The sequence below is a fragment of the Gopherus evgoodei genome, chromosome 4, assembly GCF_007399415.2.
Source record: "Gopherus evgoodei ecotype Sinaloan lineage chromosome 4, rGopEvg1_v1.p, whole genome shotgun sequence".
NCBI classification, from domain to species: domain Eukaryota; kingdom Metazoa; phylum Chordata; order Testudines; family Testudinidae; genus Gopherus; species Gopherus evgoodei.
The window spans coordinates 88,996,138-89,019,858 of record NC_044325.1 but is presented as its reverse complement, the minus strand read 5'-3'; the positions used below and the strand labels follow the sequence as shown (position 1 = coordinate 89,019,858).

Below are 23,721 nucleotides of genomic sequence, written 5' to 3'. Positions count from 1 at the left end.
TATCAAAACGCTTCAGCAAGGATCTTAAAATAAAAAAAAATATAAGACACAAATCACCATGCTTAGTGGAATCCCTGTAAAGATATATTTAATATAAAAGTCCAGACTTAATCTTGTTAGTGTCCTCTAGGCCACCATCCCTGGTTTTGTGTAAATGACTGTGCTGTTGCCTGACAAGTACACCTAATTAAATGCTTTGCCAGCATAAAGCAAAAGAAATAAAGCCACCACACTTTAATAATAATTAAAAAAAACCAACTAAATCCTGCTTACTCATGTAGCAGGCATTTTAAACCTGTATAAATGAACATTGCTGTCACAGACAGAACTTCATTATTACTTCTAGTTTGACTTCAAGGGGTGTGAAATCGATTGCTGTGCAACTTTCACCTTCTGATAAGATGAGACACTAAATACCTTCTGTTCTAAGGAGAAACTACTATAGAGGCTGTTTTTGTTTCTGAAATGCCTTAAAACAGAAAAAAAAAATAGAAAACATCCCACCTTGACTGCATTTCTGGTTGTGCTTTTAATTGATGATGTGCAGTTTGCTGGGGCTGTTGGCACTGAGTTTGGAGTGAAGCCGGCATCTGTTGCTGTTGCACCCCAACTGGACACTGGGATGGAGGCCCTGGTTGCTGGAATACTGTTGGAGGTTGCTGAGATGGATGGTGCTGTGGATGTTGTTTCTGTGGCTGCTGCTGCTGCTGCTTATACCGAGACAAGCTGAAGAAAAGTCCTAGAATGGCCTTTAGATTCCCATTCCTGATTTCTGTAAGGCAATTTTTTAAAAGTCACTTGTCAACTACCAGTTTAGTTTTTTCTTACAGTACAATGGCTTATTTCAGCATTCAAGCTGTTCATAATATTTCCTGAATTTAATTCCTTTAGGATACGACAGACTTCCTGCAAAACTAATTGGTATCACAGTTGATTAACATTGGGCATCAACCACAAAGTAAATTAGTTATTTCTCCCCTACAGTGATTGCAGTGGATGTATTAGAAATGAAAAACATGTTGTGAACTGGTGCATTTTAATAAAGAATTCCTTTAAGCCAAAATTAAGATGCAAAAAATCAAATGCAATGTAGCAACATCATGCTGCAAATGATTTGCTGTAAGTTCTAGTCTTCAATGTGCATGATGGGGAGGAACCACACAGTCACACAGAATTGCATTGTTTTCATTATGTCAGTCTAATTTATTTCAAATATGAAAATCTAATATACTTGAATTAAGAAACAGAATTAGTACATATATTAGTGGCTATACTTAAACTAGATAATTACTAGTCTGGTCTTTTCACAAGGCAATAAGGGCCTGGTGTCCACAACACATCTGAAGAAATTAGCAGTGAATTTGTAAACATTTAAGTTTCTGATTGTCACATGTTCTATCTTGCATATTCTCTCTCTCTCTCTCTCTCTCTCACACACACACACACACACACACACACGAACAAGGGTCCTGTGGTGAAAAAACAGTATGTGGTTATGCACCATAATGCATATGCCCAAGGGGCTACATTAAGGTTGCACAGACAACTTTAAAACTGTTATTTCCTAACTTTTGAGTGTTCCACTTTGCTGTCTTTTATGTGTTTTTAAATGAGGAGTTCAGAGTGCAGAACGGGCTCTGGGCTAGGGCAGGGGGATGGGGTGCAGTGGGGTGAGGGCTCTGGCTGGGGGTGCAGGCTCTGGGGTGGGGCTGGGATGAGGGGTTTAGGGGCAGGAGGGGGCTCCAGGCTGGGGGTGAGGCCAAGGGGTTCAGAATGTGGGAGGGGGTTCCAGGCTGAGGCAGGGGGTTGGGGTGTGGGACAGGGTGTGGGCTCTGGGATGGGTTCGGAAATGGGGGGTTCAGAGTGCAGGAGGGGGCTCTGTGGGCACAGGCGCCACACCTCACCCAATCTGCAATTGCAGGGAAGTCCTTCTTAGCCCAAGTGTAGACAGAATCTTGTGGAAATATAGCTGCGAAAATCTAAGAAGCCTCTACTGAGCATGTGCAAACAGCAATTTTTAAAGGCTTATGACTTGACCAAATTTGGGCTGGTTTTCACAGGAACAGAAGACGACATACCTTACCAAATATCAAGTTCCTGCTTCACGCCATAGGGGCTCTGAAAGTTGCCAGAATTTTTTTTTAAACATTGATTCAACATTCCCCTCCCCCCCACCTTGTTCTCAGATATAGCTGAACTGTTTTGGCAAAATATTTCAAAATAATTCATCCTGAGGCAGACAGACACTCAGGAAGGAAAAATTCAGCTCAAATGATAAGTGATAAGCAGCTCAAATGATAGCAAGTGATAAGCAACTGAAAACAGGACCTTATAATAGGAGATGTCAGGCAACCTCAATAATAAGTGGTGCTCCCAGCCCTGCCTTTAAATGTATAATTTGATATATGTGAGTGCATGCTCATCTGCTGTGTTTATCAGAAGAGAAACCTGGTTTTAACATTGTCTTAGAAACACAGAAAATAAGAACCCACACAAAAATATACCCTTAAAACAATGAAAAGGAAAACAAGGAACAAAGAAAACCTCTTCTATACCTTGACAATATTTTCACATTGTCTATAATTTGTCTAAGCAAAATGTATCTTCTAAACAGGATACAAGAAAAATTATACCCACAGACTTTGGACTCAATGGTGTTTCCACTGAAGTAAAAGAAAAACTTCCATTAACTGCATAGGGAGCATAAGAATAAGCAAAATATTTCAAACAGGCCTTTCTGGTTCTCTTATCTTGAAAGATGGACTGAGGTAATTCATCTGGCAGTTTGTCATTGGACTTTGCACACAGAGAGTACTTCAGCCTCACTGTGTTTTGCCAGTGAGTACCATCTGAATTACTTCCATTTCAAATTCCCCTTCTCTGTTTTGCGTCAGTATAAACACACCTACTGGGTTATGAGAGCATGAGCATGTAACCCAATCACTTTCATTTTGGCCACACAGAAAAAAGAAGGGCTCTTTATTTATATTTTAAGTTTTAAAAAAATATTGCCAGATGTTCTGGTTTCAGAGAAATGCAGGGTTTAAAAAAGAAACCCCACCCACCCACCCCCCAATCCGTAGATTGGACATCTCCATGCAGTGACATCTGCTGTTCTTTGTTGCTCCTACTGCTTTGACTTCCAATTTTGAAAAGCTGCCCAATAAACTTTCTTTCTTGACACAAAAGTATGCAAGACTCAGTGGCAAGGCAACAGGAAAATCCACAGAAAACAAGGAAGTAAATCAACAGGATAGGGATAATGTTAGTGTCTGGGACAATTAGAATGAAATCTCAGGACTATACTGCAGCTGTTAAGAGTTAAAAAGTTGCTGCATGTGGAAGGAGAAAAAATACTGAGTAAAGTTTTCTTTCCAGTGCCCTAATGCATCTAGCACTATGAGAATAAAATGAACAGATTTACAATGAGTAGAATAGGCTAGCCAAGTGGTTTAGTAGGAGCACTTTGTAGCACTACACAATGGACCAGAATTCAGGTGCACAGATTAGTTCTGAATGCAAGGGCTGACAGAGAGTAGGCCTCTTGCAGAGGCAACACATGCAGCTCCTTGGCATGGGAGAACGAAGCTCACATCACTTTTAGGAAACTTTCTCTGCCCAACACCAAAAGTTTTTGAAGGCAACTACATCCCTTCTCAGCCAGAACAACAAGTGAGGCTGAGATAGGCTATTAAAGAAAACAAAAGGGGACACTATCAAAAAAAAGGCTCACTATAACTGCATATAATATAGGTCTGAGGGACCAAAAATTTCATGGGTGGACACTCCTGAGAGCCTATCCAGAAAGCCAGCTGCTACCACTTTCCTTTTAGTGGTGCTGTGTGTGTTCTAGAAAAAATTAATCCCACCCAGGGAACAACATTAGAAAGTAGCCAAGAGTGATGTGATATTCCTATATGCAGAAAGTCCTTTCGGATTAGGAGATTTAGCCATAGGGAAAGAAGGAAAATTGTTTAATTTACCAAGAAGAGGTGGGACTGACAGATTTCCAATAAATTCAAACCAACTCAGCAGAAATACAGACTCTGCTTAGGACTCTTGTCAATCAAAGAGAAAGAAAAAATTGCTTGCAAAGTACAAGCTGCAGTTGAGCTGAAAGTAATTTAGCTACACAAGCATGAATTTCAGTACAAAGGCAAAAAAATATAGACATAGCCGAAATTAGATAGTGGTTGTTCTGAAGACTAGTAAAATGTTTCCTTTTATCACTTTATGGCTTCACAATTTGCTCAGTTGATCTCTATCCAGCTAATCTATTAATTCACAGGTGGTGCAACTGCTGTCTACAAAGAAAGTATTAGTTCCTACTGCACATACACAGCATCTGTAATCTGCAAAGCCTTAGCAATTAGAAACACTATTTGGAAAGTGGTGAGAATAAGTAGAGAGCTGGAATTCCAACAGGCCAGAAACTGGGCCTGCATCAGTCCAGAGAACAGCATAGGCATGCATACAAAGCTCAAACTGATGAGTAACTAGAGGAAAAATGGCAGTGGAGAGAGAAGCCAAGAGCTCTTCCACATCTCCACAGAAACTTGCCCTTGTTAACATGTACTAGCTGAGGTCTTAGTTTGTAAGCTCTTTGGTGCAGGGACTGTCTCTTTGTCCTATGTTTCTACGTTCCTTCCACAACAGGGTCCTGGTCCATGGCTAGGGCTCCTAAGGTAATAGAAATAATAAGAGTGTGCCTACATTGGAGCCCACTTAAATAAGTGTAGCTTTACTTTACTGAGGAGTACAAATTACACTTCCAGTCATAGTGAACCTCCTTCTTATAGTAAAGGTGTAGAAAAAAATGGATGCACTCTAGAGCAATCCAGAGGAGGCTTCAGTTTATATTTCCATTCTGAACTGATTATAAACTCCTACTTCCTCCTGGCTGAACATTTGCAAAGGGAGTAAATACAATTATTTGCATTTGACCCATGGGATCTTAGCAACCTGTGCCCAACACTTTACTGGCTTGTTTGGTTATGTCATTGTTTAACTGGGTTCAATGTTTTTATTTGTTTTTTATGAGATGACTGCTTCCCGTCACGGTTAACATGCATCTCCCAGAGTAAGGTTTAAATTAAATGTTGCTTTCAAGTCCAAAAATGTCAATCTTCAATCTTTTTAGTAGTATATTTAGTCCCTTACATTGAAGAGTAAGACAGGTAATTCATTTCGCTACTATTGTGGTAGCCACTAGTGGCATCCCCCTGGCTGCCATCAAGTTTGCGCTGTTGTATCCTTTGGAGACTGACTTATGTCACTGTGAAAGGTACCATATATAAATACTGAATTAGTAGATGTCATGAGAATGGGCTCTGCTGAGAGTGGTTTGTGATCTGGTGGGAGAGCCTATGGACCTCTAAGGTTAGCTGAGTAAAGAATTTTACTCAAGACAGTTTTCTCATCACCTCAGCTGGTTTGTCTGGGATTTTGTAACATATTGACAAAGTTACACAAGGTGAAACATCCATGGAAATGTCTCTCTTATTCGGGTTGAAAACGGGAGTTTATTGTGCAGAAGCAGCCTGGTTTGCCTTTTCTGTTTTATCATCATATACGGACATACAGGGCTTCCACTTTTAGAGGCTTTAGGCTGAATCCCACTCACTTCACTCAATTGAGTAGCCCTTGATTATAAGGGGACTATTTGGGTGAAAATGGGAGACATGATTTGGCCCATTATCTTAAAGCTTCTCCTAGGAGGGGAAGATGACTTCTGTTCCCTATGTCTGAATCCAATTTAGGGCACTCAGTAGGAAAGGATTGTTTACATTGAGCCAACTGTTCTCATATTGTCAGAATTCTACTGCATGTATTAATGGTCTGCTGCCCTGCTTTCTGCACATTATCATTATCAAGATGAATAAACTTATTATTTTTTTAAACCCACACCATTTTTAAAGTGGAAGTTAAATCCTCATGTATTGCAATGAGGGAGAGCCCCAGACAGTAAGTCCTGGGTGCAAATGAAATGAAGGTGACTGAGAGGGAGAAAGGGGGCCTTTAAGATCTTTTCTGAATCTCAAAAGAGCATCTTTAGTTTGAAACAGGAATTGCACTAGCTCTCTCCACCCTACGATATGGCATATTTGAATATGCTGTAGTAGGGCAAGGTGCATTTGGTGGACATTGCAAATGTTGCTGGCCACTTATGCCTAGAAACTGGGTGATGCTATATCTTTATTAAATTACTTGAATGTACTTTACAGTCAGAAAACCTATGTACTCAACAGTTTCCCCATATATTTCATCCCCTGTGGATTATCTGGGGTATATTTTAACAACATCACTTATTTTCAATAGGAGATGGTTTGTTTCATTTTAGACTTGAAGCTACAGGGGTTACCATCCAACCATGTCAAAAAAGAGTCTTAAGTTCACAGCCAGAGTCTAATAAGATGTAAAGTGCTGTGAAAAGAAACTTCAGTGGAAAACCCTGAAACTGAAACAAATGGACGTTAAATATGACTTTATGCTTAGAGGAAGCAATTATTTCAGGTAATTTATCACTCCACTGAAAATCCACTTTCGGGGGGAACAAATGTGGAACTAGTAGTTTGTGAGTACCAAACTCACCATAAAAATGCTTCTAGTTAAACCACATTCATGTTAAGGATCTTCCTTCTAAACAACACTGGCTGTCCTCTTACACCCTTAGGCTGCAGGAAGGCATCTGTGTTTTGCAGATGATAATCTACTTCTCCTAAAGGGGAATTCCTTCTCACACACATTTATTTCAAAGTATGTGTCTCATATTATCAATGTATGTAACAACACAGTATAACCCCAAAAGGGAGGAATGTCAACGTCCCAATTGTTTAGAAATTAAAAGAAATGCATCTTGTTTCTAAACTTTCTGACTCGGGTTCTGTTGGTAGCAGGAAGCCGGGAATTTTGTAGTCACTGCTCATCCACTGAGTATATTTATGCTTGAAGTACAGTAATCAATTAGTCTTTCATTAAGAGTGTGAGACAGCTAGAAACTGAATATAATTATCCTTTTGGCATGAAGAGTTGGGAATCACCCAGCGCTATGCACACTAATGTTTACAGCCGATTTTGGTTGTTGGCAACCAGGCAGTCAAGCCAAGAGAGAAAAGCTTTTCTATTCCAGCTGAGAGGGCCGGCAGCCCTTCTCTTTAAGAATTGTCAATCACATGATCAGACAGGCTATCAAATTCACCTTGCTTTTTAGGCAGCAACATGAGCAGAGAGGGAGAAATCACAGCTTTAAGTACATAGGTAACTAAGTTACGCATACACATGCAAAAACTTTGCAAAAGTAACCAGCTCCCCAACCTCAAGCTTGCAAGCAAACTTATTTGAGAAGTTAAACCCATAAAGTCATCTCACCTGAACTTGCAAATCCGATTATTTGTTCTGGGAAATACTGAGGTAGGTGTAACCTAAAATGTTCAGAGTCCAACTTAACTGTTGCTTACTCTGGTTGTTGGCACCTGCTTGCATTTTCAAACATACTTAAGTGAAAGTAAGGTGAAACCTGATGTATGACATGCTGGTAGGTGGTTATTAATGTAATGTGGTTGGGGACAAATGGTTTCAATGGGTGGACTGATTAACTGGGGGAGTAGCATCTAATTTTTTTATTTTTGTTTCATTTTGTAACATTTGAATTCATTTCATTGTTACATGCACTTACAGAGGCAAATGTAAAAATTTACATACTACAGAAAAATAAATAGAACAGCAAAACAGAAGTTTCTTTTTAAAAAATGTAACTTGACAACTTTCAATAGACATCCAACAAAAAACAACAAAAAATTTTGTTTCAGGACATAACTACTAAAACATTTGTTTAAGAAAACTGGGTAAAACATTTCTAGTTTCATAAAGTGTCAAGTCATGACTGTTAATGGTCCAGTTTTCACATTAAAATTAAAACTCTGATTCTTTAGCAATGATGCAATTAATCATTAATGTGGTAAAAAATATAGGCCCCAATCCTACACGCATTTACACACATGCATAACTTTATTTTTCAATCACAACGGGACTACTGCACTTGTAAAATTATGCATGTGAGCAAATGTTTGCATCACAGGACTACAGATGTATTTTTCTGTAGTTATTTAATTCTATACTTTTTTCACATGCTGCTATTTCAGATACAGTTTGCTTTTGTCACAACCATAAATACAGAGGCTTTGGTTTTTCAGTGAGTCATTCCTAGAACTCTAGAAATAGAGCTGCAAGGTTAGTTTGTTTGGTGTGTGTGTATGTTTTGTTTTTAAAAAGTGAATGAATTTAATTCCCTCCCATGGTTAACAGCACTGAGTCCAGCATGTATTTTACTTACCTTTCATACAGTGGATGAGGAGAAGAGAGGAAAACACAACAGCACAAGTCCTATTAAATCTCCAGTTATCCTGGATGTATATATTTTTTAAATGGAGGAAAAAAAACCCTAAATATAATGTCCCTCATTACAAGATAAATTTTGGAATGACAGATTGACTCACCCTCTGCTGATAGACCCTGTATGTTTATTCCTTTGGCAGCCAAGAAACTCAGACATGCATCTATGTTTTCAATCTAAACAAGAAACAAGGAGACAAAAGAATAGGCGTTGTAGTAAATGTTTACCTTAATCTACAGTCACATTTTATTGCCTACAACCTTTGTATCACAGAAAAAGCCTCTTTGTTCATTGCAGTGGAGAAAAGGTTCTTAATATTGGAACCATAACAACATGAAAACTCCTAAGTTATTAGACAACCAACACTGTGTTGGTCAGGGCTCCTCTTAGGCCACGTCCACACTACAGAGTAAAATCGAAATTAATAAAATCGATTTTATAAAACAGGTTTTATAAAATCGATTTTACGCGTCCACACTAGGGCACATTACTTCTGTGGTGTGCGTCCATGGTTCCAAGCTACCATAGATTTCCAGAGCAGTGCACTCTGGGTAGCTCAGTAAAAGAATGGGACCAATAACTTCGATTTCCATCCACACTAACCCTAAATCGATATAGTAATATCGATTTTAGGGTTACTCCTTTCGTTTAGCTGGAGTACAGAAATCGATTTTAAGACCCCTTAAAATCGATTTTAAGTGCCTTGTAGTGTGGATGGGTACAGCGTTAAATCGATTTAACGCTGTTTAAATCGATTTAACACTGTAGTGTGGACCTGGCCTTAGTTTGTATTAGTATGGAGCAAGTTACTTAATACTCTACCCACGCAGGTCCAAGAAAGATGATCGTAGCATCTCAGTAGACGGCCAAATATAACATGCAAGGATTTTTGTCCTATGATAACAAACATGATACTGAAAATAAACATGGTGCCAAATTTGCCTGAGGAGAAGAGAGATTACCACTTGCTCTTAAGCAGACAGCTGTCAGAAATTTCCAGTCATGGAGGCAGTAAAATGTAAAGAATGGTAAATAGAAACCTCAGCTGGAATCCAGAAAATGTTTACTCACAAAATTCCCTGGATGTTAGAAATTACATATGGAAACAGGCTGCAGTTACTCACAATGGACCAAATTTTGCCTCTTCAGGGGGTGCAGGGAGCTGGTACAATTGTGCTGAGTTGGAGGGGGCAGGATTTCAGTTGGCCTGAGAGGGTATGCACATCCAGCTCTCTAGGGATCCCCGGCAAGTTGTTTGGGAGCCATGATTATTTGCTAGGGTTACCAATTTGGTTGGACCTGTTCCTGGAGGTTTCATCACATGACATAATCTATAATTAAAGATTAACCTTTGATTCGTGGAGACTCGACAACCCTATTTTGCCTGTATTCACTACCCCACATTGGAGTGCTACAGCTGCAAAAATTACTTCACTAGACTGAAGTAGCCTCAGTGAAGCAGCCCCATATCCATCCCGTGGCCTGAAGGAACATGATTCATCCTTCCCTTCCTTCCACGAAAATCATCACCTTCCAGTCGTATTACTAAAGCGGTGCACCAGGGAGAAAGTGTGCATCAGAACATTTGCAGAGTTGATATATGGTGGGATTTTCAAAGGTGCTGAGTTGTCCTGACTCCGCTCTTATTACTCAAGGATGAAATTTACATTTACTACAGTGGGAACAGAGTTATGCCAATGACCAGTGCTTTTGAAAATCTCACTGTGTGAGTATGTCTACACAGTGGCTGAGAAGCCACTGTTAGTCAATTTTCAGAAGGATCTCTTACTCCCCAGGAATAAGGATCAACAGAATCCTTCTCAAAGCCCTGGAGGAGCCCTCATTTTTTCTACTTTTGTCGTTCCTCTTTTTTATTTTATTTTTTATTTTTTTTTGGAAGCCCCAAGCTGCAATGATGCATCCTCTCTTCATAAGGTGAGGCCTGATGTGGTTTGCCTGGGAGCTGAAACATTGTTCTTTGTGTTACTAAAAGTAGAGAGACACATGTAACGTGCTTCCCTTCCTGGAAGCCCTGTGCAACATACCCTATCCATATGCAAAAGGTCAAGCATGAGTAACCAAATTCTAATCCATCAGGGCTCCTTGCAGACCTCTGTATGAACAACCAAAGAAGTCACTGGATATTCCATGTGCAGATCCATTGCAGGATCAAACTCCCAAATATGTTTCCAGACCATAAAATCCCTCTATTACTATTATGATTATTATTAGGAGTACGGTAGCATGTGTGGGCCCAATTAAAGTGCTGTACAAGCAGTAATAAGACAGTCCCTGCCCTAGAAAGCTCACGACATAGGTTTACGATAAGATGCAAAAGGTAGATGAAATGGACAAATAGGGGTGGCAAGACAAATCAGTAATAAATGAGAATGTTTCCTGTTTAGCAACTGACAGGAATTACAGCAAAGATAAGTCATACAGAGGGATCTGTATAACCCTTTTACACACCGAAGACCCTGGAATAGAATACTGGGCTTTTTTCTTTTTTTGCATTTGGCATGCTGTGGTAAATCCTTAACAGAGATGGAACTGGACTCCTTCAATTTGGAGCCAGTACAAGAAATCAAGAGGCAATCAATAACCCAGTAAGCAATAAAACAGTTAATAATATGGAGCATATCTAAGGCTATCCATGCTCAAAGCAAATTGCAAACATTAATTACTTAATCCTTACAATACCCCAGGGATTATTATTACCTCCACCTTAAAGGCAAGCAAACTAAGCCAGAGGTCTCTCTCTCTGCAGTATTAACTACCCTTCCATGCCTGATACCACACAGTTATCCCTTCTTGCTCCTTCAGGAGCTGTGCAGGCAAGGATGGGTCAGAAAACAACATGGAGGTCCTGTTCTCTGGTACCTTCAGATTCTGGCTGCCTGGGAAATTGCAGAAATGACGCTCATAGATCCTAGGTACTCTGGGGGATTCTAAGACCTCACTCCCTCAATCTGGCCTACATATCTGTCCTTTCAGGTAACAAGGAAGACTACACTGTGAAGTTAGTGTCACAGAATTTCCAGTGCAGGGTTCCCCCAACTGTAATTTTTTCCAATGACTTCTTTTAAAATGATTTCCCTTAATCAGGATAACCACATAAGGTCCACTGAACGCTTTACTAATTATCATCATTGTGATGTATGCCACAACTCCTACTAATCTTACTGTGTGTTAATGGAAGAACAGATGCTCCATAACTCTCCAACCTTAATGCCTGTAGTAGGGTATGTCTTCACTACCTGCCATATCGGTGGGTAGCAATCAATTGCTCAAGGATCGATATATCGCATCTCATCTAGACGCGATATATTGATCCCCGAACGCTTATATCGATTCCGTAACTCCACCAATCCGAACAGAGTTGCGGAATTGACAGGGGGAGCGCGGACATCGATCCTGCGCCGTGAGGACGGTGAGTAATTCGATCTTAGATACTTCGACTTCAGCTATGTTATTCACGTAGCTGAAGTTGCGTATCTAAGATTGATTTTCCCCCGTAGTGTAGACCAGCCCGTAGAGTGCAATCCCAGAGCAGGCCCCTGGTGGCATGGTGTGGCACTGCACCTGCCTCTTGGTCGCTCCTGGGTTTTCAATGACTCTCTTGGACTCCAATACAGTTCATTTGCTGAAGTGAGTTGAATTGAGTTGACTTTCCAGCCTCAAAAGTCCACCCTTTCTGGGGTAATCAAAATCAAAAGGAAACGACTAATCTGCCATACCTGACCTGTGCCAGGCACGCAACAATATCTGACCTCTCTTTTTCCAGCTCCGGAGCTCTGATGAGTTCTTTGTTCCTCCCGTTAATAGCAGGGGTCATTGCATCTTTTGCCTCGGTGGTAGCACAGCAGAAAACACATGTGCCCCTCTACCACGGGTTCCCAGCCCTGTCAACCCTAAATAATGGTATTATCTGCGCCCCCTCCCCTGTAGCCACAAGATGCCCTGCTTCTCCTTTCCAGAGACTGATTCTATACTTGCTGACTTTCTTCTGGGCTCAAATGTCTTCTCTTTTCAGACAAAGTGATCACAGCCCTCCTTCCTGGGACTGTGTTTTACTACGATAGGCTTCACCCGACCCCCAGCTTCTCCTTGAAACTTAGTATCCATTGCACTCTTTTCTGGGGCTCCACTGTAATCCTCTTCTTCCTCTGGGACAGCCCTCCTTCTTCTGGCTAGGCTAGAGTCCTCACTGACCTCCCCAGATCACCCTCACCAGGGTTCTGGTACTTCTCCAGGGAGCCTCCTTCCAAGTCTCTCAAGACTCCAGGCTTCCCACCCCCCCCCCCGTGACTGAACTCCACAAAGTGCTTTTACCTGGTGAGCATTTTATGCACTTGACAAACACCTGGCCCCTATTCCCAGTTTAACTCCTGATCCTCCCTTGGAACATTTATCTTATGGGCCCATGCCTTGCAACAGGGTGAGCTGGCCAGGGCCCACCGACACTACTTTAAAGAGGGCAGACTGCCTTGTTACCATTTTATTCTTGCTCCGGAGTCTGTAAAAAGAGCTTAACATGACGTAAGCAAACTCCCAATCTTGTAAAAGGAATGAATGGGAAATAATCCATACAGATGTTGCCATTCTCAGCACAATTCTAGTATGAAGAGAAAATGAGGTAAATAATTATAATTATATAGGATACAGATGAATGGGGTATATTACATGAACTGCACAATAAGATGGAACACAATGAGATGGATTAGAGTCAAGAAAGAGTAAGAAACTAAATACTTTAAGACAGGGAAATAGCCGAGTTTGACAGAGAAGGAAGATGTTAAGATATGAAAGGCTGATTACAGAAGATAGCAGAAGCAAGCCTTTATGTCAGGAAATAAAATACGATAATAAGACTCTATACAAGTGGAAGGGAAGGAGTTGGAAAATACAACAGAGGAAAGCCCGAGTGCTGGCTAGGGGAAGAACTGACACCCCAGGACAAACAACAGGATGACATCCCATCCCAGCGAGGAGGCAGGTTTGTTTGGCTCTATAGGACTATTTCCCTTTTTGAGTGGGGAAGGAGCACCCCTTAGGCTTACCCTCAGGCCTGCCCTCAAGATACAGCGAAGGGAGCACCGAAGGGGGAAGCCAAACCCTACCTGAGTGGGACTGATTGCCCCAGGCCCACCATCGCCAGAGGGGAGAAACGCTAAGGCTGGCAAGAGGAAAGAGGTGCCTTGACACACAGTATAAACATTTCATGAATTTTGGCTATAAAAAGTATTAAAGACAAGACTCTGAAAATCCTAACAAACTACTATTAACACATTGTAAAAACTAATTATTAAATGTTTATGTATCACTTTTTCCCCATAAAATAGTTTGGGTTCACAATATTTTGAGCATAGCATCAAAACACTGTAATAATGACAAAAGTACTGGATATTAACGAAGATTTGTTCTGTATCTAAGGCTATGTCTACACTAGAGAGCTTACAGAGGGATAACTGTACCAATGCAGCTGCGCTGCTGTAAGATCTCTCGTGTATCCATCCAATGCCAATGGGAGAGAATTCTCCTGTCGACATAATTAATCCACCCCCAATGAGCAGTGGTAGCTTTGTTCGGTGGGAGAAGCTCCGCTACCGACATAGCGCTGCACACACTAGTGCTTATGACGGACTGGGGTGTGGAATATTCACATCCCTGAGCAACATAAGTTTTGCGAACTCAAGTGGTAGAGTAGACATAGCCATAGAGGAAGTGCAAATACAGTCTTTTGTGGCAATTGTCATGGGATTTTTCTAGGAATACTAATATTGCTAGGACTATGAACTCCATGCAAACTATCTATGCAAAACAGTTGTTGCTTCATGCAGACATATAGTTTTGCACCTGCAGTAATGGACACACAAAGGATTCTGAAGTGGCATGGTAACAAGATCACATAGGTATAAAATGTCATGGGTGGAACTAAATTTCCTGAGTAAATCACAACTGAGCACCAGCTTATACAGATAGAAATCTAACGACATTACATTGCACTGACACTCAGCATAGCACACTTGGCTGTCCCCTCAAAATTATACTGTTTCAATGACTGCTTATTGTTGAACTCCGAGGGACCCTTCTGGGCAAAGCCCATATATTATTTAAGCCCTCAAAGCTGACATGAAGTTGTTGATTTGCCGAAAGGGAGTGTGTATTTTCTTTTTTGCTGTGAGCCATCACTGGCTTTTGGCAGGCAGCTCTGATTTCTCAGTTGCTCTGCCTCCCGCCACAGGCAACATCTAACACAGCAGAGGAAAAGGAGAAATTGGATGTTTCTGAAGCTGGATAGGCATAGAGCGGAGGGACTGGTGCTAAATGGGAGTACAGTCATACACTGCAATGATCAACATGTGATTTGAATTACTTGCTATTTGAAAAGAACAGTTACAATCAGATCAAATGTCCAAAGAAAAGAAAAGTAACCCCCCCCAAAGAAGCCATAAGTGTTGCTCTTTAGAACACTATACACAAATCCATTTTTACAAATAGATGTAGCATATTAAAGTGTCCATGGCATGGTCAGCTGTACAATACCAGTTCCACAACATGCAGGATACTTATTTGTTCTGACATTTTGTAAAACTAAACACAAATTAAAGGACAGCTGATTCTAACCCTGAAAGATCCTGCTCCTATATGGGAAGTCTAGATTCCAAAACTCCACTGGTAACAGGCAGCGTAATAAAGAAACTCAACAGTCATCAGATAATACATTGTCATAAAGAGTTATAAATAGGAACTTGGGAAAATGCAGGGAGCTCAGGCAAATTATACAGGGTTGGGGGCAGGGGGAATAGGATGGAGAGCTGGGTTGGCAGTTCTACTTCCCCAAATTTAATTAAAGTTTTTCTTTATAAAAACTGATTAATCCTTGTTGCTTAGTTGTTCCAATTGCTGCACATGGTAATTTACTTAACACGTGAACTCCTTTTTGCATGAAGTATTTTTACTTTAACTGCTCTAGTGATCATCTTTTCCCAAATTCAAGCTAAGCTTCTTCTGTCACTTGAGAGGGAAAATAAATATTCTTTGTCACGATCTCCCCTTTCTTCTAAATTAAGTGAGGAGAGAAATCTCTCTTTATTGCCAATAATGTAAAAGTCAGAGATTCTGTTCAGAATAACTTCGGAGAATAACCCTGAACCACACATTCTGTTATTTGCACTGCAAAGCAGTTGGAAAGCCGGTTTAATCAGCTCCCTGAGTACACCCTGTACCTAAGGGACTCTCTAGGTGATGTAGGGGGCATGACTGCATGAGACGGGGAAAAGGTCGGAGAATCTTGTAGCCTAATGATTGGTAGCTACCAGAATGGACCCACAGGGCAATGGACAGCCAGGAGCAACTTAGATCAGCCATTCAGCTGCTTTAGGCACTGGACAGGTGCCAAGCTCGGGTGGAGGGAGGGATGCAAAACTGACACAAAAGTTATCTTTGCACCACATACCGCTCTGATATGACCCAGGATGGACTGTGGCCTTGTATGTTTGGCACTACCCTAATTTTGCATTTACATACAATTTGTATTGTAAATATTTTTCCCGTCACAGTGGGAGCTAATTCACATATCACTCATTTTTGGGTCAAATTTGTAGAATTTCTTTTTCAGGGCCCTTATCCTCTGTACCATTTATCCTCCTAGTCTTAGGTGTCAATTCTAAATTGAAATCTTAATTTGTGAAGCCTGCTCTCTCAAAGAGGAACAAGCTGCGGAGTTGAGGGGCTACCATTAGTCTCTCCTCCACAATATTAATAAATATTACTATACAAATGTATTGCTCTTTTCATCCACTGATCTTACAGTGCTTTACAAATGTAGGCAAGCATCATCCTTCCCCCCTCCTTCCACCTCCTGCTTTTTACAGAGACAGTAACTGAGGTATGGAGGACTTCCCTGAATTTCTGTATAAGGGATAGGAATAATAAGGCTTTCTCATTCCCATTTGTGCTCATACCACTACTGCTTTCCCAGGTATATGGCTCAGGACTATTCTTGTATGCCGACTGGTACTTTAGAATAGGCTCTGCACTTCTAACAAGTATGAACACAATTAGCCACAGAAGATTTTGTGCTTGTAACGTAATGGAAATCTCAATTTCTATACTGGTCTGTGTTAGAAGAAAAAAGCTGCCTCGTCGGTACAGGCAGAACAAGGCAAATGACACTAAAAATACCCCAGTAAACATGTAAATAAAGACCCATCTATGGGCACAGATATATGCTGAACATGGACTACATTTGACAGAAGCTTAGACATGGAAACTCCAGCCAGAGCCAGAGTATACATACAGATTTGCCCAGTAAGAAGCAACAGGGTAATTTGTAAATTGTGCTGCCCTTGTGACATGCTGAGATATAGCACTTTTTCCCTAAATAAAGGTCAGTCTCAAGCTCTTACTATAGGTTTTCTCCCTCAGAAACTCTAGAAAATGTTTATATATCATGACGTAAGCCTCAATTTTGTACAGCACTAGGAATTTGGTTTTTATGGAATGCCTCTCCACAAGAATTATTCTTTATTTCAAACTAAGTTATATTGCCTTCAATCTCAGTATTTGGGACAGTAAAAAGTTTTCAATCTTGACTGTAAAACTTTCAACAGAAGAAAAATGAAGGTTAATTTCTGAAGCATTTTTAAAAAGCTCAGTGCCCTCTCCTGGTACACAATGACAGAACACAGAATGCAGACCCTAATCTGCACGCTGAACTATATCTGCAAACCTGTTTGTTCTGGTAAAAAACACTTCAAGACTATGGTGTTATGCATAACAGTTTACTTCATTACATTAAAAAGCAATTAAAAGACAAAATAAACAAAAAAGTTTCATTACACGGGCAGTTCTTAAAATCTTGTCGGTTTTGTTTCAGACAAAGTTACCTCCATATTTGCATTATTCCTCAAAAACTTTCCTATACATCGTATAGGAAATGGCAAGGAAAAACGGAAAATACGGCTTGCTCTCAAAGGATATAAATCAGGGTGCTGTGTCGGGTCTTCATTTATTCACTCTAATTTAAGGTTTTGCATGCCAGTAATACATTTTAACCTTTTTAGGTCTGTTTCTATAAGTCTATAATATGTAACTAAACTGTTGTTGTATGTAAAGTAAATAAGGTTTTTAAAATGCTTAAGAAGCTTCATTTAAAATTAAATTAAAATGCAGAGCCCCCCAGACTGGTGGCCTGGACCCAGGCAGTGTGAGTGCCACTGAAAATCAGCTTGCGTGCCGCCTTCGGCACACATGCCATAGGTTGCCTACCCTGATATAAATATTACCTTGCTCAAAATGCTCCTCTTATCTGTATAAATACGAATATATGTTCATTTTTGCAACCTAATGTAAGGTTGCTATCAGTCCAAATTTAGACAGGCCAATGAATATTTTGATGGGGATGTCCCAAAAACCTAAGTTTACAGGATGTTAACAGCAAAAGAGCTTGGTGCTGATAGAACATTTTCACAGTGTAAAAGCAGGATGACTGATGCCGGGTCTGTATTTAGAATGTACAGAGCCTGAAGACACAAATTGCGTGCTGCTCACGTGGTTCTTAAGTAAACCACAAATCCCCATCAATATTTGATTTTTTTTCTTTCCACAAACATATCGGCAGCTGTCAAATAGCACTAGAAATGTATTCACTAAGCACCACGGAGAAAGTTCTGATTCATGATGTCTAAGTTTCCATTCCCTTCGAAGGGCATTCTTGTATTCAGAATGGTTTGGGGCAACCGAAACCAGGATGTCTTTTCTGTTTAAAACGGCTAAAATATGATTGGGGGCGGAGGGGCAGATCCTTCTCTTTCATCTCTACATTCAGCTCTCAAAGGTCTCCAGCCCAAGCCTGAACAACTAGACTGGAATTAAACAGCCTTTCAACCCAAGCCCTGCAAGCCTGATTAAACAGACACGGTCCAGCTGTGGGAGTTTAATAGTAGTGTATACATACGCTAAAGGCCTAATCCTGCAACAAGAAGATGATGAGTATCCTCAACATTGAGTATGTCTGATCATGAGAAACACTACATACTCACAGCTTCAATGTCTGAGAGGTCATAATAGTACACCAGGTTATTACACTTATCCTTTGAACTCTTTACTCTGATAAAATGATTAGGATGATTCGTTAAACACAAAGGGCTCAACAAAGTTCCTGCCCAGAGCTGCTCTCAACCTAGTGCATAGTGGATGTTTGCTCATAACACAAACTTTGCACAAATGGCAGAGTCTCTCTGCTTAGGCATGACTCGGGACAGGAACAGCAAGCTGGAGGTCAGTACTGAGATGCCATAACAAAGCTGCATGGCTCTAGCTAGTCCTATCAAAGTCTCATTTTTGAGCGTTAAATATTCAACCTGAAAATAGGAGAAATGTCTCAGGAAATACCGAAAGCATGAGAATCATCTGCTCTCAATCTCCATCAGACATTGCAGCAAAGTATGATTTCTAGCCAATCAGATGAAAGTGGCCCTTTCTTAAACAAAGAATGGCTACTTCTCTCCAGTAACTGTGGTTCTTTGAGATGTGTAGTCCACATGGATTCCGCTTCTGGTGAGTATGTATCCTGTGCAAATGAGATCAGATATTTTGGCTAGTGATGTCCATTGGATCCTCGCACCTTCCCACGCAAGGGCATAAAGGGCAGAGTGGACCCAACCATCCCTCAGTTCCTTTGCCAGTACTGAATCCTGTATCTATAGGACTTTGTGGAAGCAGAAAAAGAATGGATTTTGGAATCCACATGGACAACACATCTTGAAGAACCATGGTTACTGTCGGATAAGTAACCATTCTTTCTTCGTCAAGTGATTGGCCTCATGGATCCCAGTTCTGGTGACTAGCAAGCAGTGACCTCATAGGTAGAAAGAAGATGATAGGAGCCCTATGTAAACAAGGACCGTAGGACAGCTGTAACAAAATGGGGGCATCTGATCCTGATCCTGCCACGGTTAAGTAGTAGTACTGGGTGACAATGTAGACTGATCCCTGTGAAGGTTTCCAGCAAATTTCTGAAAAAGACATACTTCTTAGAAAAGCCACAGAAACTGCCTGAACCATGACAGGATGGTTACTAACCGGCATAGCTAGATCTAATCTGGCTATCTCATAACAGGATCTAATACAGTTAGATACCCACTCAGACAACATCTGGGTGGAAGTAGCTTGAGCTTTAATCCTGTCTGCGAAGGCTACAAACAGTCTAGAGGAGCTCCTGAGGGGTCTTGACCTGTCCAGCTAGTATGAAATAGCCCTGCTCACGTTAAAGGACTGCAATTTGGCTTTCGCCTGGTTTGAGTGGTTTGAGGAAGAAACTGGGAGGTAAACCAAAAAATTTAAATACAAATCAGAAACAATCAGACAGGAACTTGAGGTGCAGCCTAAGAGTCGCATTATCTCTATGGAACTATGCGTAAGGGGAACCAGCTATAAGGGCCTGAATTCCCCAAACTGATATCATGGCTACTAAAAAGCTAGTCTTCATAGGTAAAAAGAGCAGGTTGCTAGGTGCTCAAAGGAAAGTTCCATTAAGCCAGATAACACTGTGGAGGTCCCAGGAAGGGAGTGGATCCTAGAATAAGGAAATATGTATGAGAACTTTTAGGAATCTAGAAACTGTAGGATGGGAAAATATGATACAGCCCTGAATAGGAGAAAGATGTGCTGCTACTGCTGTTAAATGTATTCTTAGGGAGTTGATGGATAGTCCTTAATATTTTGGGTAGCAGATCGTTCAGAATAGCAGAAACAGGTGCTTCAAAGGGACAGAGGAGACGCTGTACTTCCCAAATAGAAAATCTCTTGCATTTTGCTGCATAGCCACACAAGACAGTCTAGCAGATGCTTTTCCACTATGCAGCAAGATGTCTGGACACCAGCTGAACAACTTCTTTTGTGGCAGCTATCTAGCCTGCATCCAGACTGTGAGATGTAATGATACTGGGATCCAGGTGTATTTTCGAACATCCATTTTACTAAACGATATACAATAGAGCAGGTAGTGTGAGCAGAGTTTGTGAGGAGGCAGGTTCACCTGATCTGAGTACCAGAACTCTCTGGGGCTGCCTTGATCACTGCAACTAAATCTTGTCTGAGTTTCCTCAAGATTCTCAATATTAACAGGATTGGTGGGTAGGCCTACGTGAGCCACGGTGCCCATGAGATGAGAAAGGCATGTAACAGCAAGCCTGGAATCAACTCCCCAGCCTTTGAGTGCTCCAGCAGAAAGACCCTGAAGTAGGCCTTCCTAACTTTGTGTCTTTTTGGAGAAGGAACAACAATGGAACACATCAGGAATGTGCCCCTTTACCTAGACTAAAGAGGCACTTAAAGTTCTCATCATTCATCTGATAGTAGCCTTCAAGAGGGGCAAATTTTAAATCCTGGGGACTGTTATGACAACTGGTCTATAAATTTTTCCTGCTTGGAAATTAACCATGAAAATAGGTCAAGCTATTTTAAAAAAAGAATGTTATAAACAGGTGCAAGAAAACCAGACAGAGGCTGAATTAGTCCAAACAAAAAGGCCTACTGACGGGTCAAGGACTAAGTGGAGATTGGACTTAACGTCACCTATACCAAGTTTGGCCTTACAGAAATGGATTTAATTGAATGAAACAACAAGGGGATGAACTATGCCACCCATTCCCCTCTCCTGCCTTTTTGGGTCCTTAAAAGGAGATTTTGAAAAAAGCAGCATGGCTTTCCAGCTCACCTTATCGCATCTCATCTCAACGTCCTTGATCCCAAGCAGAAACAGCAGACCAGACTGCAGGGTTTTTTTCCCGAGAGAAAGGTCAGCAGGCCTTGCTCTTGTTTAAGGAACTTGATTTTAACCTGAGAGTCCTGAAACTTATCATATCCTCATGACATCCAGTCCTCAAGCCCATAAGTGGTGACACTCAACTGTCAGCACTGCAGAGGCACATAAGATCCTGTTCTGTCACTCTCCCCCCTTGTGTTACTTTTAGCTCCACTATTTTTCTTCTTCCTAATCCCTCTCCCACTCAGCTTTTCAACAGATTCTGCAATCAACTGCACTACACATATTACCACATCCAGCCCTGCCTTGTCTGAGGAGAAAAGACCCAAATCAGATGATGTCCTTGACTGTAATGTGAGCCTGAGTCCAAGCAACAGGTACCATGGCCAACTTGCCAGCCTAAAGTATCCATTCATTACTGACCAGCCACCCAGTGTTCCAGGAACATCAACAAAAGTCATATTTCCCCCACCAGCTCTATCATGTATTTCCTTCACCTTGTGCCTATCTGTTAAAAACAAGAGATGTGAATGTACTTCAGACAGCAAGCCAGAGTGAAATTAACCCTTTCCTTTTCACCAAAGAAAAGTATGTTAATGAAAAAAAAGAGACTGATAGTTTGCCTCCAAAAGAAGAGAGATTTTAATAGACTTTTACTAAGTTTGTTTTGTATAACTACTCAGTTTTAGTTTCAATATAAATGCCTGTTTTGATTTCTTGTTCTTTCTTGTGTTTGAGCAATGAATGAATGCTTTTGGATGTATTCCAAGCAGCCATATAAACCACGGTCTCTGTAGAAAAAAAACCTCAAACTTTTCTATCATGGTTTTCATGTTGAACAATGCAAGTGTTTATAATATCTTTCACTCTTTTGACCCTTCAAAACAATACAGCAGGACTCAGCCATAGCAGCTTGGGTCACAGTATCAGGGATATCTTCAAGTCTGTTAGAAGTTTTGCCTTTTTTTTTTTGCGCTAGTGGGCATGAGACAAACAACTAAAATGATACTAACTACACTAACTATAGAAACCATGAGTTAGCGACCACTAACTAGCCTAACAAGAGATTGCACAGTGCACCGAGTAAGGGGACACTACAGAGGTTCCATCATGCTGCCATGGATGGTAAGAAGGAACTGAGGCTCCATTGGGCCAGCTCTGCCCTTTATGTAGTTGGGTGGTGGTGAAGGAGGCGCCAGGTGTGGCCAAAAAGAATCTGTTCTATGGTGCATGTGCATCAGAAAAAAGAATCCATAAGAACAATCACTATAAGAACCACCAACCTTTAAGTTACATATTAAAAAAAAACATTCAAACTGGAATTAAGAGCTTAGACACCTGCAGAAGGCATGAAAATACGTGGTACTGGTTACTGTACACTGTGTTTTTCATCCCCATCCAGGAACTCCAGTACTGAAGGATTCAATATATCAATCTGTAACCTGAATGGGTAAAATTAATTCTGAAATCAAACCCTGAAACAAAGAACTATAATAATCACATGAAACATTTAGAATATGGCTTTACAATTCTTTCCTCTAAATAAAACATTTTCTGTCTGTATGTTGCTTTGGGCCACTTTCTTTATATAAATAAATGTTTCATTTTCAAAATTAAAATAGCACGTATGGATTAATTTCAAACAAGGAAAGAACATAACGGACCAAATGAGGTAAACCGGATGAAGTTCAATAAAGACAAATGCAAAGTGCTCCACTTAGGAAGGAACAATCAGTTTCACACATACAGAATGGAAAGAGACTGTCTAGGAAGGAGTATGGCAGAAAGAGATCTAGGGGTCATAGAAGACCACAAGCTAAATATGAGTCAACAGTGTGATACTGTAGCAAAAAAAGCAAATGTGATTCTGGGATGCATTAACAGGTGTGTTGTGAACAAGACACGAGAAGTCATTCTTCCGCTCTACTCTGCGCTGGTTAGGCCTCAACTGGAGTATTGTGTCCAATTCTGGGCACTGCAGGTCTTGAGAACATGACCTATGAAGGAAGGCTGAAAGAACTGGGTTTATTTAGTTTGGAAAAGAGAAGTCTGAGAGGCGACATGATAGCAGTTTTCAGGTATCTAAAAGGGTGTCATCAGGAGGAGGGAGAAAACTTGTTCATCTTAGCCTCTAATGATAGAACAAGAAGCAATGGGCTTAAACTGCAGCAAAGGGATTTAGGTTGGACATTAGGAAAAAGTTCCTAATTGTCAGGGTAGTTAAACACTGGAATAAATTGCCTAGGGAGGCTGTGGAATCTCCATCTCTGGAGATATTTAAGAGTAGGTTAGATAAATGTCTATCAGGGATGGTCTAGACAGTATTTGGTCCTGCCATGAAGGCAGGGGACTGGACTCGATGACCTCTCAAGGTCCCTTCCAGTCCTAGAGTCTATGAATCTATCTATGAAAAATCCTTAACTGGGGTTAAATGATGTAGCTCCATCCATCTGCTGATCTAGCACCATGTTCTTTAATATTAATGGGCTAGATCAAGTATTTAGGCTCAAGCTAGTGTAGGTGGCAGTTCATAGCTACCCACTCCAGCAATAGCTCT

The 23,721-nt window shown here is 40.8% G+C and overlaps 1 protein-coding gene and 1 long non-coding RNA gene across 14 annotated transcripts in view; one reads left to right on the top strand and one right to left on the bottom strand.

Moving 5' to 3' along the window:
* The window catches only part of NAV2 (neuron navigator 2), a 372,994-nt gene that overhangs the window by 198,061 nt on the left and 151,212 nt on the right, over positions 1–23,721 (bottom strand). For all 13 annotated transcript variants that reach the window (XM_030560145.1, XM_030560146.1, XM_030560147.1 and 10 more), the window contains exons 4-5: positions 8,496–8,568; positions 505–772 (exon numbers count right to left, since the gene is read on the bottom strand). In XM_030560145.1, coding sequence (XP_030416005.1) covers positions 505–772; positions 8,496–8,568 — 341 coding nt within the window. The remainder of the gene's footprint in view (positions 1–504; positions 773–8,495; positions 8,569–23,721) is intronic.
* The window catches only part of LOC115650348, a 30,532-nt gene continuing 14,098 nt past the window's right edge, over positions 7,288–23,721 (top strand). The window contains exon 1 of the long non-coding RNA XR_004000072.1: positions 7,288–7,410. This is a non-coding gene — a long non-coding RNA (uncharacterized LOC115650348). The remainder of the gene's footprint in view (positions 7,411–23,721) is intronic.